Source organism: Pelobates fuscus, chromosome 3 (genome assembly GCF_036172605.1).
Source record: "Pelobates fuscus isolate aPelFus1 chromosome 3, aPelFus1.pri, whole genome shotgun sequence".
In the NCBI taxonomy this organism is placed as follows: Eukaryota; Metazoa; Chordata; class Amphibia; order Anura; family Pelobatidae; genus Pelobates; species Pelobates fuscus.
Genome location: NC_086319.1, coordinates 235,262,287 through 235,277,871, shown reverse-complemented (window position 1 = coordinate 235,277,871; position 15,585 = coordinate 235,262,287). Strand labels below are relative to the sequence as shown.

The 15,585-nt window shown below is 39.3% G+C and overlaps 1 protein-coding gene across 2 annotated transcripts in view; it reads left to right on the top strand.

Annotated features, from left to right (window-relative positions):
• OPTN (optineurin) overlaps positions 1 to 6,627 on the top strand; it is a 60,259-nt gene extending 53,632 nt beyond the window's left edge. For both annotated transcript variants that reach the window (XM_063448217.1, XM_063448216.1), the window contains exons 12-14: positions 3,282 to 3,418; positions 4,817 to 4,884; positions 6,180 to 6,627. In XM_063448217.1, coding sequence (XP_063304287.1) covers positions 3,282 to 3,418; positions 4,817 to 4,884; positions 6,180 to 6,292 — 318 coding nt within the window. In that variant the 3' untranslated portion in view covers positions 6,293 to 6,627. The remainder of the gene's footprint in view (positions 1 to 3,281; positions 3,419 to 4,816; positions 4,885 to 6,179) is intronic.
• Positions 6,628 to 15,585: the final 8,958 nt, after the last annotated feature.

Below are 15,585 nucleotides of genomic sequence, written 5' to 3'. Positions count from 1 at the left end.
GATAAAGTCACCACCAGCAATCTAAATTGAGCATGTGTGTGTGTATATATATGTATATACCGGTATATTTCCTCGATAGCAACAGAGAAATGGGGGGGGGGGGGGGGGGGTATAAATTGGCACCGCCACACAGTGGTTAATACTTTATTTTCAATAGTGACAAGCACCTCTTGGTCTTTCTGTAACAGAATAAAAAACTAACATAGCATAATACTGTATATACAAGAAAATGATCAATAATAGAGGTAATGGGTCACTCAGACTTTCCAGAGAATATTCAAAGCAGGCTCTGACTATGTAGGCTGGTATAAAGGTATAGTTGTTTAGGCAATAAGCCCCATTCTTTGATCCATTTCCTTCTTTTCCTCCAAAAATGAAGAGTTGTTTAGTGGAGTTTAAAAGTATTTAATTGAAACAAAGTTAAAACGACAACACAATAAAAGGCTAAATAGCAGAGTATAAGGACTAGAGTCCATAGAAAGCACAACGCGTTTCAACCTGTTCCGGTCTTTTTCAAGGTGCATAAACGGTTCATCCTGGCTTTGCTTTAAATAATGTAGCATCCGGAAATCAATTTTCGCGCCATCAGGCGCTCCTAAACATTTCCGAATAAGTTCCGTTAGCTTCTAACCTCTGCCGTTCCTCCCACTTCTCCATATTCAGGAAACAGGGCAGGAGATCAAAGGTGCCATCTTTGAATCTGGCAAATGTCAGAGAATAGAATGATCTCTATAGTTCAGCACATTGGATTAGATGATTTTATATAATTCTGTCTGTTGACAAAATAACTTTGCAAAGCAGCATAATTATTTAATCTTACAATAATAAAGGCATATCTATTTCACACAAAAAAACTCATCATATCTTAAGACAATGTGTGCTCCCATGTTGTGAATATCAGATCACAGGAGAGACTCATAAAAAGAGGAGAAAGAGATTGAATCATAATAGAATGTCAGTATAACAAAAAAAAAAGGAGTATTCAATAAAAAATATTATTTTTTAAAAAAGGATTAACTTGAAAAAAAGGAATAATTTAAAAAGGTGATTTAAAAAAAGAGTAAATTTAAAAATGGAGTTATATATTTTCAACAAATCCCAGGATGCAAAGAAAAAATAAATGAATTTTTCTTTGCATCCTGTTTATGTAACTTGAAGAAGACCGGACAGGTTGAAACAAATTGTGCTTTTTATGGACTCTAGTCTTTATACTCTGCTGCTATTTAGCCTTTTATTATGATGTGGTTTTTTTTTTGTTTTTATATTCTTTATTTTTATTGTGCAAAGAAGAACAAACACGCCACAACAGCGTTGACCAGCTTTCCATTGATTAACAGCAAAATACATTGCCATGGCAGAGACAATTGCACTTTTTTTTTCGTAACCAAAATTAACAAACAAACCAATGCTTCACATTTAAATTATAGAGAAAACAGGCTAGGTATCTGCATTAGGTGAGTACGGTAAAGAAGAGATATAAGTGACTTGCGTAATACAGGCTAGATAATGCACTTATTAGGCTCCTCTAGACAGATCAGATTCTATTAATGAATGTTGTCTAAACTAGTGTTTAACCAAAACAATAGCTCTAAAAAATACACTGCAGTGAGCGGGCTGTGCCCGTTGTCCCAAGTCTGGGAAGCCCACTGGAAGCGACCCTGGCGGGGAATGGAGGACCGGGAGGACCCCCGTCGGTACCTGTCACGGGTAGTCCCACCATTCGCTGTCACTCCTTAACGCGGCTGCAATTCACTTCGTAGCCATATCCCGGGATTCACCATACGAGTCTGGCGGCAGAGGGAGGGTTTTGGGGGAGAGTGGTGCAGCGACCCCATCTGCCTGGGGAGAAAGCCAGCACAGTCTGCAGCTCCGCAGGGTGTGAGCTGCAGACTGGGGAGACACTGGTCCACCAGGGAAAGAGGGGGAAAAAAAAAGGTATTTCTAACACCATCCCTCACTGTCACCAGTCACCCCCTTCCTCAGTCACTCTTTCCCCCAAACACTCGGTCACTCCCTCCCTCAGTCACTCCCTCCACCAGCCAGTCACCCCCTCCCTCAGTCTTTGTCACCAGTAACCCCCTCCCTCCCTCAGTCACTGTCACCAGTCATTCTCACCAGTCACCCCCTCCCTCAGTTACTGTCACCAGTCACCCCCTCCCTCAGTCATTGTCACCAGTCACCCCATCCTCTGTCACCAGTCACCCCCTCCCTCTCTCACTCTGACACCAGCGGGGCTCCTGGATTGAAGCAACCTGTGGCTTTGGGAGATCGGACACTTCTCCTCTTGGCCCGCGCTCCATTTTAAGTAGGCCCCAACTGAAAACAAAGTCCTTGTTCAGCAAGAGAGTCCAATCCGGGCTGAGTAATTGGTGCTGGATATGCTTAGTAATAAGTATGTGGGTACGGTCTCCAGTAGCAAGAACTTTCATCAGTATAAGCTTTGTTTTTTGCTTGAATCAGCAGGAGCTAGTGAGAAACACATTGTGCCATGCTGGACAGCAGGCCCCGCCCCCTTATTGTGTAGTTGTTTTAACTTTGTTTCATTTAAATTCTTTTAAACTCCGCTAAACAACTCTTCATTTTTGGAGGAAATATACAGTATTATGCTATGTTAGTTTTTTTTTAATTCTGTTACCGAAAGACCAAGAGGTGCTTGTCACTATTGAAAATAAAGTATTAAGCACTGTGTGCCGGTGCCAATTTATACACCCCCCCCCCCCCCCCATTTCTCAGTTGATATATATGTATTTGTTGTGTCTTGTGCGTGATTTTAGACACTGGGGGTAGTTGTATCAAAGTTTTAGTAAGCGCCAATCTACCCATATTCTATCCCATTTTGGTATTGTGCGTTTTGTATTTTTTTTTTTTTTATTATTATTTATAGATTTCCTAAAATGTATTGGGCCTGAGCCCCCAATACTCCATGGGAGTGAGTGTGGGTATATATCTGGTAGACTGCCAAAAGAGGCATTGTTTTAAATTGCATGGTAAAGGGAAAATGGACAGTGCACCCAGAGTAGATGATGTTGTTTAGGTGTCTAAAGTGTTCCAAAAAGATCTGTTGCGAATGGGTGTCTAAAGTGTTCCAAAAAGATCTCTTGCGAATGTCTTGGTGCCATATACCACAGGACACATTCAGAGGTCTTGTGAAATCCATGCCTCGACACATTAGAGCTGCTTTGGCAGCACGAGGGGGTCTTACATGATATAAGGCAGGTGGTTTTAATACTGTGATTGATCGGCATATGTTTTTAATATCTTTTTCTCTTTTTTGTTGTAAGGTTGATATATATTGTTCAGATTTTCATGCAGAGAGAGAAGCAAGACAGAATATTCATCAAGAGAAGGAGCAGTTAGCAACTCAGCTGACTTATATGATGCAAGAAAATGAGAATCTCAAGGATCAAATTAAAAATCGGTATAGTTATTTCTATGTAACTTATTATGCATTTATAGTAGGTATTCTTAAAAGGATGATGAAGCCTGTGTTTGCTTACTCAAAGCCACTGGGTAAACTGCTTAATTTTAAGGCTGCCATACACATGCAAACTACTGTCTGAAATGTAACAAGTTAATTTCCTTACCAGTAGATCACTGTCGAGGTTAAATATGATTTAGGCATCATTGACAAGTTTCAAGTCTTGGGATAGGGGTGAAGATTTCCAGGAAGTTAGCTAGCAACAGGAGCACCATTACTGCATTCAATGCCTATAGTGGTTGTGGCACACACACAGATGTAAAGAAAGTATTAAGGTACACTAAGGTTAAACATAAGTTTGGTTTTTAACCTTGGAGTCTTTTTATTGTACATGAATGACCTGCCGGACGGTCTTATAAAATTAAGAGGGGCCAAAAAAAAACCTTTGTACCTATAATACAGTGCCAGGGTATAGTCTATTTTTGAAGCTGCTCCACTCCTTCTAAGATAATCAGTTGTGGTGATCTTGGTCTAGTCCAATGCCTTTTACACAGGAACACGGAGTACCTATAGGGCATATGTGTTAATAGCAATTCTCTGCTAAACAGATGTTTCTCACAGAGAAGTATGGAATCCAATGGTTCTCTGAGAAGCATTAATAGCATTTAGAGTCATGCTGTGTACTACTTTCAAATATACACAGTGTGTAAGCTACAATAAAAAAGTTTTGTGAATTTACATTTATTTAGTTGGAAAGGTTGCATAGAAGACCACACAGCTTAACTTAAGTCACCAACCTTGTCACTTACAGCAAAATGCACACACGAGAGAGAGAAAGAAATGTTAAATAGTTTTTTTTCGAAAAAGCCTTATTGCAGGTTTAAGTGAATAACAAATTCATATTTCTTAATTTCCATATAACGTTAGTTCAACAATATACAAAGCACAAGCAAATAAGTGTTCTCAAAAATGCGCAAGTAGGAGAGCTTTTTACCAATTTCCAAACTTTGCTGACATGAGACATCCTAATCCTCCTCAGTTTTTAAGCTGATAATAGAGAAAGGCTCAGTTTCCGATATTTATATTTTTATTTTTCCCCATTGATTGTTTTAAATCTCCCAGCAAGTCTCCTGTATTAGGATTTAAACTCTGACTCAGTAAAGCAGATGCTAATGCTATATCCCCTGTGTTAGGAACGATGGGTTTTATATTCGTACAACACACACATCCTGCACATGCCAACATACTACCCTGCATTCTTATGATGCAGTTTCATGACCCTTTACGAGAAATGTATGGAGTGCCACATATTCGAGAACCTGCATGTTTTTAAAAGACTAATTTTACATCTGTGAAATGTGTAAATCTAACTTTTCTGCTTTTCCCCCTTATCTTTAGACAGTCCATAGAACAACTGCAGCAGCGCCATGGCTCCTCATCTGAGAGTCCGCACCTTGTACCAAGAGGTAAACTAAATGTATTTTAAAGAGATATGTAGTGGCTAGCTGTTGTCTGATCGTCTCACTACATGCCAGAATTCTCCTCTCACGTCCAGTATAAGTGGCATGCTTCAAAATCTCAATCCATATTATAAAAAATATATTCATGTCTGTGACTATAATTATTGACTCTAATTTAAGTCCATCTCTTTAATGATTAGGATCAATCCGTGCTGTATATGAAACACAATAAAGAAATAAATATGATATAGCTGATAATTCTTACGTGTTGTTTACAAATTCCTTAAAGGGAACCTGTCATGACTCACCTCACCTTTGACCCACTGATGCTATATCCCCACAAGAGGTGGGTATTACACTTTTGTAACACCCACCTCCAGTTAGTCCACATGACACCTGCTGTCGTTTTTGATTTCTCCCTCTTCTCCTTTTTTCATTGCCAGCATCCCATCGCTAACCATGTTAGCTAGGGAGTTCCCATTAGCAACCACAGCACTTGCAAGCTTGCTAGTACATTGTATAGGTAGAGTTTTATGCTCTATAGAAAGAACATAAGTAAAGAAAAAAAAGATACCCTTTACGTTGACAGTAGTCTGCACAATAAGATTTAAATATTTCAAATATTTTTATTATATACCATATTGAAGAAGTGTAATCGAGTGGTTGGGTCAGGACTCAACATTTGGTCTCCATGCTCTTTTCAATGGGCTCCCAGTGGGTGGAATAAGTACGCCATATTCACCATGCCCTAGAAGATCCCCATCACACAGTTGTGGTCTATGATAATTGTTGATAATTAAGTTCAATGCTGGATGAAACATATTTTAATTTGAATTTGCAATCAAGAGGACCCTGGCAGACTTTGACTTTTTCATTTGAGTGCCTGGTGAGGCTGCAATTTAGAGGATTATCTTGTGCGGGTTCATGGGAGCTTCTCCCCTCTGTGCCAGCCCATGTCTTCCTCTCAGTCCATTCTCCCTGACATCCCCCCCAGCAAGGAGTGACATAAGCAGAGAAGGATTGTACTGAGTGAGAACTTTGCCTCAGCGCTAGAACGTAGGTAAGGTTTAGCCTTTTTTTATGGTGGGGGGCACGTCAAACAAGATAGGTACTCTGACCAAAAACAGTGTTTTATTAAAACCTTGTTTTTTGGTTGTAGTAACATTTTTAAGAAGTAGATTGCCATTTAAAATCTTCCATCAATTGAGGGCTTATATCTGTTAATTTGTTTAGGTTATTCGGAGTAAGAAAGGCCATCCATGTACAATAAAATAAGTATTTGTTGCACTTTTCTCTTGCAGGAGCTGAGAACATGGAGCAGCATCATCTTCCTGTACACACGTGTCCTAAATGTAACCTCACTGTTCCAGACATGGACACTCTGCAGATACACGTCATGGATTGTATCACATAAACAAGCACACAGGCTTCAGGCTGTTTGAATTTAGTTAGGATAACGTTAATTAAAAGAGGAGATCACTAAATCGCATTGACACACATAATTAAATTTTAAAAAAGGTTTGTTTCTTGAAGCAGTTTATTACTGCATATTTTGATTTTATATTTTTCAATCTCCTGCAAACTCATCCATGATGAGGGATTATAGAAATTTCCTCATAATATTATTTGTCATTAAGAGGTAAAAGACGTGTAATTAGTTCATCTTAATGTAAGTATGGGGGGGGGGGGGGGGATATTTTATAGGAAAAGGGCAGGAAACCTAAATTGAATCTACAGTTTCAGTTGGTACACAAATTGCAGGCCTTTTTAAGGGGGGGTGGGGGGAGATGCGTGCGTTATAACTTAACCAAAAAAATGCATATATTGCTTATTTTGTATATAACTCTTAAATATAAAGTTACCATTCTAGTTCAAAAAGATGACTAATAATAATAAGTTACTGTGTGTAGTAGTAGAAAGGAAGAAAGAGCAAACTAAAGCTTAGGTCTAGGAAAGTTATTTTTTTTTAAAAAAAATTCTATTGGCCCACCATTTAATTAAAACAATATTTACAAACTGCTGGCTACATTTATATTCTAAAAGATCGACATTTGTGATTAAATTACATTTTTCCCATAGATGACAACTGCTATTCCCAGAACTGAGTTTGTACTTTGCAGTAGAAATGAGCCCTGCAACTAAAGTTTAATTAGACAAACAATGTCAATATATAAATGCAAAATAAGCAATGTTCTAATTTTTTAAAAACCAAATATAGCCATATACAGATTAGTTATGTGTATTTTTAGACCTGCCTCGGTAGTCCAGAGTTTATTTTTTTTATATTCTCCTTTAAATGCTTTGAGGTTCAGAAGAGGGTTAGATTCATAACCTGTAAATAGCTTGGTTTCTGTGTGACCTAATTCTGTTATACCATGCGATAATAAAACAAAAGTTCCTGAAGTAATTTTACTATCTTGTTCTTTTGTCTACACTTAAATAAAGTGTTGAATACAAAACTGTTGTGTAAATCTGTTTTCATCCCCGTTGGTTATTGGACAATATCTAAATACTCCTGTGTTTGTAATGAGGATCTCTGTTAAAGCTACGGGATGTTTTTTCAGTTATCATTCTAATGACAGTGGATAATCAAAATGGTTCCTGCTCTTGGCTTGCCATACTAGAATAGCCTATAAGTAGCTCTAATTCAATCCCACATTTATTGAAGCTATATTTGAAAATAAATATTATTCACAAGAAAAGAAGAAATGGGGGGAAAAGAGAGGTATACATAAGAACAATGGAGGTTGAGCTAGAAAACAGATGATGCATTGAACAAGCATATATAGTTATCAAGCTGGCATACAACCCTTGATAACTAGCTATGTTAGGGATATGCTGGTTATACAAAACAATCCTTAACTGGCACTGAGCCATAAAGGCTGTCATTATTATATTATTAAGTGTATACAAAGGCTATACTGTTGTGATGACAGTAGCACCTTTCTGTAATGTGTACAAAAAAACGGGGGATACAGCATTGCCTAAAAAAAAACCAAAAAAAAAAAACCTGACCATAAAATACTGTTATATTGCTTCAATAAACTCAAACACCTGCAAGAAATGCACTCAGGATTATCTAGTGGCATGCAACCTCAAGGTGACCCCCTGGTGTCCTGTGGGTCTTATGTTATACCACCATATCTGTTATACAAAAATGAAAAATACTTGGGTGAAATCCAATATAAACCAAAAAATATATATTGCTTATCTTTTAACCCCTTAAGGACACATGACGTGTGACATGTCACCCCCTCCAACCCCCCATAATCAGCATATCTTCATGGTTCCAAGCACCTGAAGACTGAATGAATAGACAATTTTGACAAACAAAAACAGCAAAGAAGAACTATGCTGCCATTGATATATCCAGGAAAAGAAGATTATGGTAAGTATGAATCAATTTTCTTACAATCCATGGCAGCATCACCATAGGACAATAGCCACACTAAAAACCTCAAAGAGTGGGAACTAGAATGCACAGAAACACAATAATATAAAATAATTTAATGAGAAGACAAAAGGTTTAAGCATCCAATGCATTGTGTTTAATAAACGTGACGGTTGATGCCCAAGTATCCGTTCTACAGATGCTCTTCATAAAGTTATTAGCAGCAGATGACCATGAAGTCGGAAATATTCTAGTAGATTGAGGGTTAACTCTTTTGAGTACTGGAAGATTCTACAACGCGTAAGCCTTGGATATAGCCTTAACAATCCAACGACAAAGAGTGACCATGAAGGCTGCTTGAGCCAGATAGAATGACAATTAGGTAAGAAGATTGTCTACATTCTTTGGATCTGTTGAAATATAGACATCTTGTGACATCTAATGTGTGCCAATCATGTTTCTCCTGGGGAAGAAAGTAGGAAGAACCTAAAAATGTAAGAAAGGGCTCTCGAGAGGAAAAAGCTTTTATATCAGATACTCTGGTAAACCAAAAAAAAACAAGCATGGAGCAGTGTATAAATATTTAAAAAAATGACATAAAGCAGTATTTAGGTGAAAGACCAAGGAAAGCTGGAGCAGCTTTGAATGTAAAGGTAATCTAGTTATACTTAATGAACAGCAGGTGGCGTCCGGTTGAGCATCCCATAGAATATATGTGAAAAAAAAAAAAAAAAAATTATATATATATATATATATATAAACAAATAATAGTGCAGACTGTAAGTGGAAAGTAGAATGCAACTTAAAATTGACAATACAAGTAAGCTTAATAAAGTGCCAGTGTGCAATAGGTCATAAGAATCCAATATTAGATTTATAAAGTGCAAATTAATTTATTACATACATATCTGAAGCAATAAACACACTGACTCTTACAGAATCATGTTGTGAGTCAAACCGGCATCGCCATTACTCGCTGCCAGGCCTGTTAAAATGAAGAAACATCCGATGGGGATACTGCTGACGGCTTCAATGTAGCTTTGCTGTTTGAAGTGCTGTAATCCAACTGTATTGTTTACAAGCAGTTCTCTGTCCAAATTATAATTGTTATTTTTAGTTAATGTCTTTGTGTGTGTATATTTCTTTGAAATTGGGTCTTTTTAAATTTGTCATCCTCATTTTGAAAGTAGAAATATGTTTAACCTAATTCACTTGGTCTAATGAAGACTATAATTAGTTTTAGATCAAGATTACCCTTTGTATATACATTTAGAATGCCGAGACTTTTTGTGACCATGGACTGAATCATAGAGATACCATGATATGTAAATGAGGGACTTTTGACACACCAACCAGAGCCATCAAACATGACTGATTATGCCGTCAAATACCCTTCTCAAAGATAGAGACTAAAGCATCACGTCCTGAGGAAGCCGGAACTACCGGCAAAAGCGTAGACGTGTCACATGGGGGGCGGAGACTTTGGAACTTACTGCAGTGACCGAGAACTGCTCGTAAACTACACAGCTGGATTACAGCAGTTCAAACAGCAAAGCTACATCGAAGCCGCATGCTGTATCCCCATTGAATGTTTCTCATTTTAACAAGCCTGGCAGTGAGTAAAGGCGATTGCCGGTTTGACTCACAACATGATTCTGTAATAGTCGTGATTCTGTATAAATCAATAAGCCAAGCAAGAAGTGCAATAAGGACAATTTGGAATTGAGACTAGGGGTCTGGAAACATGGCATGACTAGGGAAATGTTGTATAAATTAATTGGTGATTTGTTTGCAGGTCTTACAAACGAAATCCGCCACAAGGTTCACTAGAACCTTGATAAATGTTTGAAGTGCTGTGTTTAGGTCCAAGGGCATTGGCCTGAATTAAAAATAGTCTCCTAAGACTGCAAAATACAGGAATCTCTGATGAGCCTGGGAAATCAGAATGTGAAAGTAAAGCATTCTTTAAGTCGATGGATGCTAGCCAATCACCTTGATGGATGACAGCAACAATGGAAAACAGGCACACTCTATACAAAACGTTTGGAAATTAAGGTTTCAATTTACTGCATGAAGTCCCCTGATGGTTTTAGGACCAAAAAAGAAGACAAAAAAATCCCTTGAATACTTTCCTGAGTGAGGATAATCATCATGATGTTGGCTATCAAAAGTTTGTCGATGTCTTTTTTTAACCCCTTAAGGACACATGACATGTCTGACATGTTATGATTCCCTTTTATTCCAGAAGTTTGGTCCTTAGGGGGTTAAAGTTGCTTTTAACATTCTTCCTGGTGTCTTTGACCTCACAAAGAAATTTCCTTTTGTACCTGGTGAAAGGAATCTTCAGAGGGTTCTGACTGTTCCCCTAAAGGAGCCTGATGCTTATTGTCTTCCCATTATTTAAAATCTAGAGTCCTGAAAAGTACCACTCTCTGAAATGACGTCTATTATTCCAGTTTTGCGAATCTTGATGTTCCACTCTTGCTTGTGGTATTAAAAAAAAGAAGAAGAAAAAAAAAGGCTTTTTTGCTGTATTTTTAATGGCATTGTCAAGGTTGTCAAAAAAGAAGATTGCCCTGAAAGGGAAGACCACTTAAGCTGTGTTTATAGAACAGGACTGCACACCATGCTTTAAGCCAAAGGTTCCAGACTAAAATTCTTACTAGATCCAAAGAAGCCCTAGAGACAAATTCTACAGTCTCTTAAGCTCAGTAACATAATCTAAAAGGGAGGATCTTCATACCTCCTTGTCAATATACTCTTCAAGAAGAGACAACTTTTTAAATTTATTTATCTGGACCTCAGAGACTGCTACAGCCAATTTGCAAACTGCCCCTGCTGTCACATAATTTTTAAATAAGCTTAAAGGTGCACTATAGTCACCAAAACAACTTTAGCTTAATTAAGTAGTTTTGGTGTATAGGTTATGTCTTGGAAGTTTCACTGCTAAATTCCCTGCCATTAATGTGTTAAATCACTTTTGTTTCTGTTTATGCAGCCCTACCATTTGCAATAAAGGAAGTGTAAACATTAGATGACTCTTTACAGGAACTGCTTAGGAAACTGTATAGGTCACATGCAGGGAGGTGTGCCTAGGGCTACATAATACCTCCTAAATGGCAGAGTATTGTGCAGTGAGACTGCAGGCGTGTGATATATACACCAAAACTGCTTCATTAAGCTAAGGTTTTGGTGACTATAGTATCCCTTTAAGTCAACCCGCCAGTCCATTGGATCTAAAGGAGCTTGCTTCATCAATAAGTAGGACATTTTTGCAACCTAGTCTGACAACAGCTACGTCAACCTTAGTTGGGGAGTTCCAGGCAGAGAAGTAATCTACTCTTCTAGATTATAGGCTCTTTCGAGCAGGGTCCTCATTAACCTAATGTTCCTGTAACATTTTGTAATTGTTATATTCACTGATACATTTTCCACTGCAGCGGAGCTGCAATCCTGAGACTGAATATCTCCACTGGAATCCTCTGGAGCTGGAAGAAAGTGCTGTTCAGTGATTATAGCTCATTCCCCCAGTAACTGGACGACACACAGATCTGGGAGTCAACTGAGGTTTATTGTGCCACACTCTGCTTTCTATGCACAGACCCCCAGCATGGGTTCTCCATAGAAAACGGTAAAAACTCCTCCCAGGTGTCTCTGTGTCTGGGAGATAATTGAGTCAATGGAAGGCTAACTCAATTATCTCTCAGTTACAGGAAACCATACCATTTTACATAAAATACCCCAAAAACATATCAAGAATATACAGGAACTCCACAATTCTTATATCACGGAATAGCCCGAATCTGAGCGCCCAAGTTGTCCAAATAGTGCTCAGATCCATTCGGTAGAACGTAATCGCCATTCAGGTAAGGTTTTGATCGGCTGGCCACAAGGTGATGACCCAAAATAGTTCCAGAGAATCGACTACGTCAACGGCCGGTCTCCTTTCGAGGGTTTCCATAAGAACACAGATGAACACTCCCCCTGGCTCTGAGGGAGCGAATACTTCCTCCAGTCGGTAGTTCCCATCTCCCGAACGTTGTTTGTCCAGCTGGTTGGGAAGTTGGACGGGCAGCGGGGTTCGCGAAATGAGTCCTACGTGCTCGATGACCAAGTACTGCTGCCTGTGTTCGGGAGACAAAATGCACTGGACCAACATGTTGTTGCGGCCACCCAGGAAGAGCACTCTAGTTAATTCTTTAATTGCGGTTAACAGCCAGGGGTGGCATCAGATGCATTAGAAGACACGTTATCGGACACTTCAGATTCTGGAAGGTCCTTTGAAGAGTGTGAATTAGTTTCTTCAGAGGACGAACACAATCTTTCAGTGGACAAGATGGAGAGTGTGTGTCTGACTGCATTAATAAGTTGTTTTGACTGAGCCTGAGCTAGGTCAGTCTAATTTATTTCTAGAACTTGAGAAAAAGAAACAGATGTTTCCATTCCATGAAGCCTTTTTTCTTCTTCTTCTTATTATTATATATTCTGCAGTGCTTTATTATATTATACAGTGGGTGTGGCAGACCTTGTAAAATTCCCTAGGGTTGCTCGAACCTATCTTCAAGATTCAAACCAGAAATAGATACCATTCTGCCTGCTATGTACCCCTGCCATTTCAAACCAGAGTCATTTAATCATATGAAACTGAACAGCAGATACATGAACACAAGAAAGCCATGTACAGGTGCAATGATCAATGCATGTAATTAAGAGTTAATCACACATGGGCATCTGTGACAGTGCGTCTCTTCACAAACCTGCCTGGACTGGGGTTTTTAGTGTCAGAAGCACCACCATCTAGATTGGAGATATCATGCAAGTAAGAATACACTGCCAACACAAGTACCATTATAGAATCAAAAAGGTTATCCCGTCCAGAATTCAAAATCCAAAATTATGCAAAAAGGTCATTGCTGGCCAGAAAACAGAAGCATTCATGGGGCCTTATCATGTGGTTTGTGATCAAATGACAAATGAGCACTCCAAAACACTTTAGTTAGTAACTTTGATAATAACTTTCATGAACCTAACGACCTAATTGCAGCTAAATCCAAAGGCCACTACTCCATACTAATTCTTCTTGACCTTTCTGCTGCCTTTGACACCGTTGATCATGATCTCCTTCTTCAAAGACTCGGTCTCTGTGACTCTCTCCTCTTGTGGTTTTCCTCTTATCTCTCCCAATGCTGATTCAGTGTCTCCTTTTCTAATGACACCTCCTCCCCTTGTCCTGTCTTGGTTGGAGTCCCCCAAGACTCTGTCCTTGGTCCCCTTCCTTTTTATCTTTATACGTCCTTGGCAAACTTATTACCTCTCTTGGATTCCACTACCACCTGTACGCTGATGACACCCAGATATATCTCTCCTCCCCGAACCTCTCCCCGGCTGTCCTGCAACATGTCCGTGCTTGCCTATCTTCCATCTCTGACTGGATGTCCTCCCGCTTTCTGAAACTCAATCTCTCTAAAACTGAGCTCCTTGTCTTTCCTCCTCCTAATACTGAACCTCCTTTTTCAATCTCCCTTCAATTTAGTGGTATCCACTTAAGTTGATCCTTGCAAGCGCGCTGTCTTTATACTTTATTCTGGCCTCACCTTTGAGCCTCAAATCCAGTGCAAGCACGCTGTCTTGGCGTCATACTTTATTCTGGTCTAACCTTTGAGCCTCAAATCCAGTATGTTGCCAAATCCTGTAGATTCCATCTTAAAAACATAGTTCGCATACGCAAGATGCTACTAAGGAGCTTGTCCATGATCAAGTAATTTCCTGCATGGATTATTGTAACCTTCTCCGGATTGGTCTTCCCAAAAGCTGTATTGCCCCTCTACAGTCTGTAATGAATGCTGCCGCCAGACTGATTTTCCTCGCTAATCGGTCCTCTCACACCTCTGTCGGTCCTTACATTGGCTTCCTGTATCCTATAGGAGTCAATTCAAAGTGCTAACCCATACCTATAAAGCACTGAACAATTCTAGCCTCTCATATCTAATCACAAATCCATAGGTATGCCCCTTCTCGGTCTCTCCGCTCTGCCCGTGACCTTCTCCTGTGCGCTGCTCGCACCCGTACGGCCAACTCGCACTTGCAGGACTTCTCGCGGGCGGCTCCCTTTCTATGGAACAGCCTGCCTACCACCATCAGACTCTCCTCTAGTCTTGCATCTTTTAAGAAGTGCCTTAAAACCCATCTCTTTAGGAAAGCTTCACCTCTACCTCACAAACCTGGCTCTTGCTCTCTCCTAAAGGGCAGCACTCTACTCTCTCCTCCTGTTCTGCTTCACTTCCACCTTATTTGATTGCCATTTCCTGTCCTAATGTGTTTTATACCCCACCTCCTTCAACCTATCATTCCTGTAGGTTTTCTTGTAATTGTCCCATTTATAGTTAAATCCCCCCTCTCATAATACTGTTGGCACTATATAAATGGCAATAATAATAAGCCATATTCTTTGCCTATTGCTCTGCGTGGCAATCCTAAAGTTCACTCTACCAGTGATCTATGTACCCAATGACCTGGTAAAGTCTATTTTTCTGAAACAGAATGGGGCTAGTGCTGATCTAAATACTGCTACTCAATGCATTTGAAAAACAAAATGTTACAGGGACATGTTCCATATTACAGTTATTTATATAGTGTGTTAATCCAGGTCTTTCTTTTTTCAAAAGAATACAAATCTTATCTTAAATCCACAAGTGCCTTAAATGTTGAAATACCTACCAATTAATATATACAGTTCAGATTTTTCATGGACACAATGCACTGTTTTGTTCTTCTTATGCTTTTCATCAGTTTTATGATAGTTCTTTTTCGGTGGGGTTTATTCACTCCACTGGGAACTGCGGAGAATTGACATAGCAAATGCATTTTAAATCCAAAACAGCTGATGAGGGAACATTGTCCAAATTAGCTGTTTTTTCAGATTGGCCATTTTTAAACAGCTGCTTGTGGCTCTATTGGCCAAATCTTTTACCAGTGATTTGAAACAGCAAATATTGAGCAACACAATATCATATATTTATACATGGTGAGTGATTTTCATCCCAAAAGCATCAAGATAGAGAAATCCACTTCCTAGATGGTAAGCTTTGAGCCACATTGGTTGACACACACATACATGATAATTCTCAGAGCTCTATATAAAAACTGATAAATAAATGTGTTGACCGGCAGCGGTGCCTGACCGCCGGCAGGATCAGGCGTGCTCTTAGCTCCCGCTTCAGGGCCCGAAAGCCGGCGCAAATTGAAGGTCAACCGCGCCACACCGGTGACCATACAGACCCCCAGACGCTGGGGTAAGCGGGGATACCGTCTAAGAC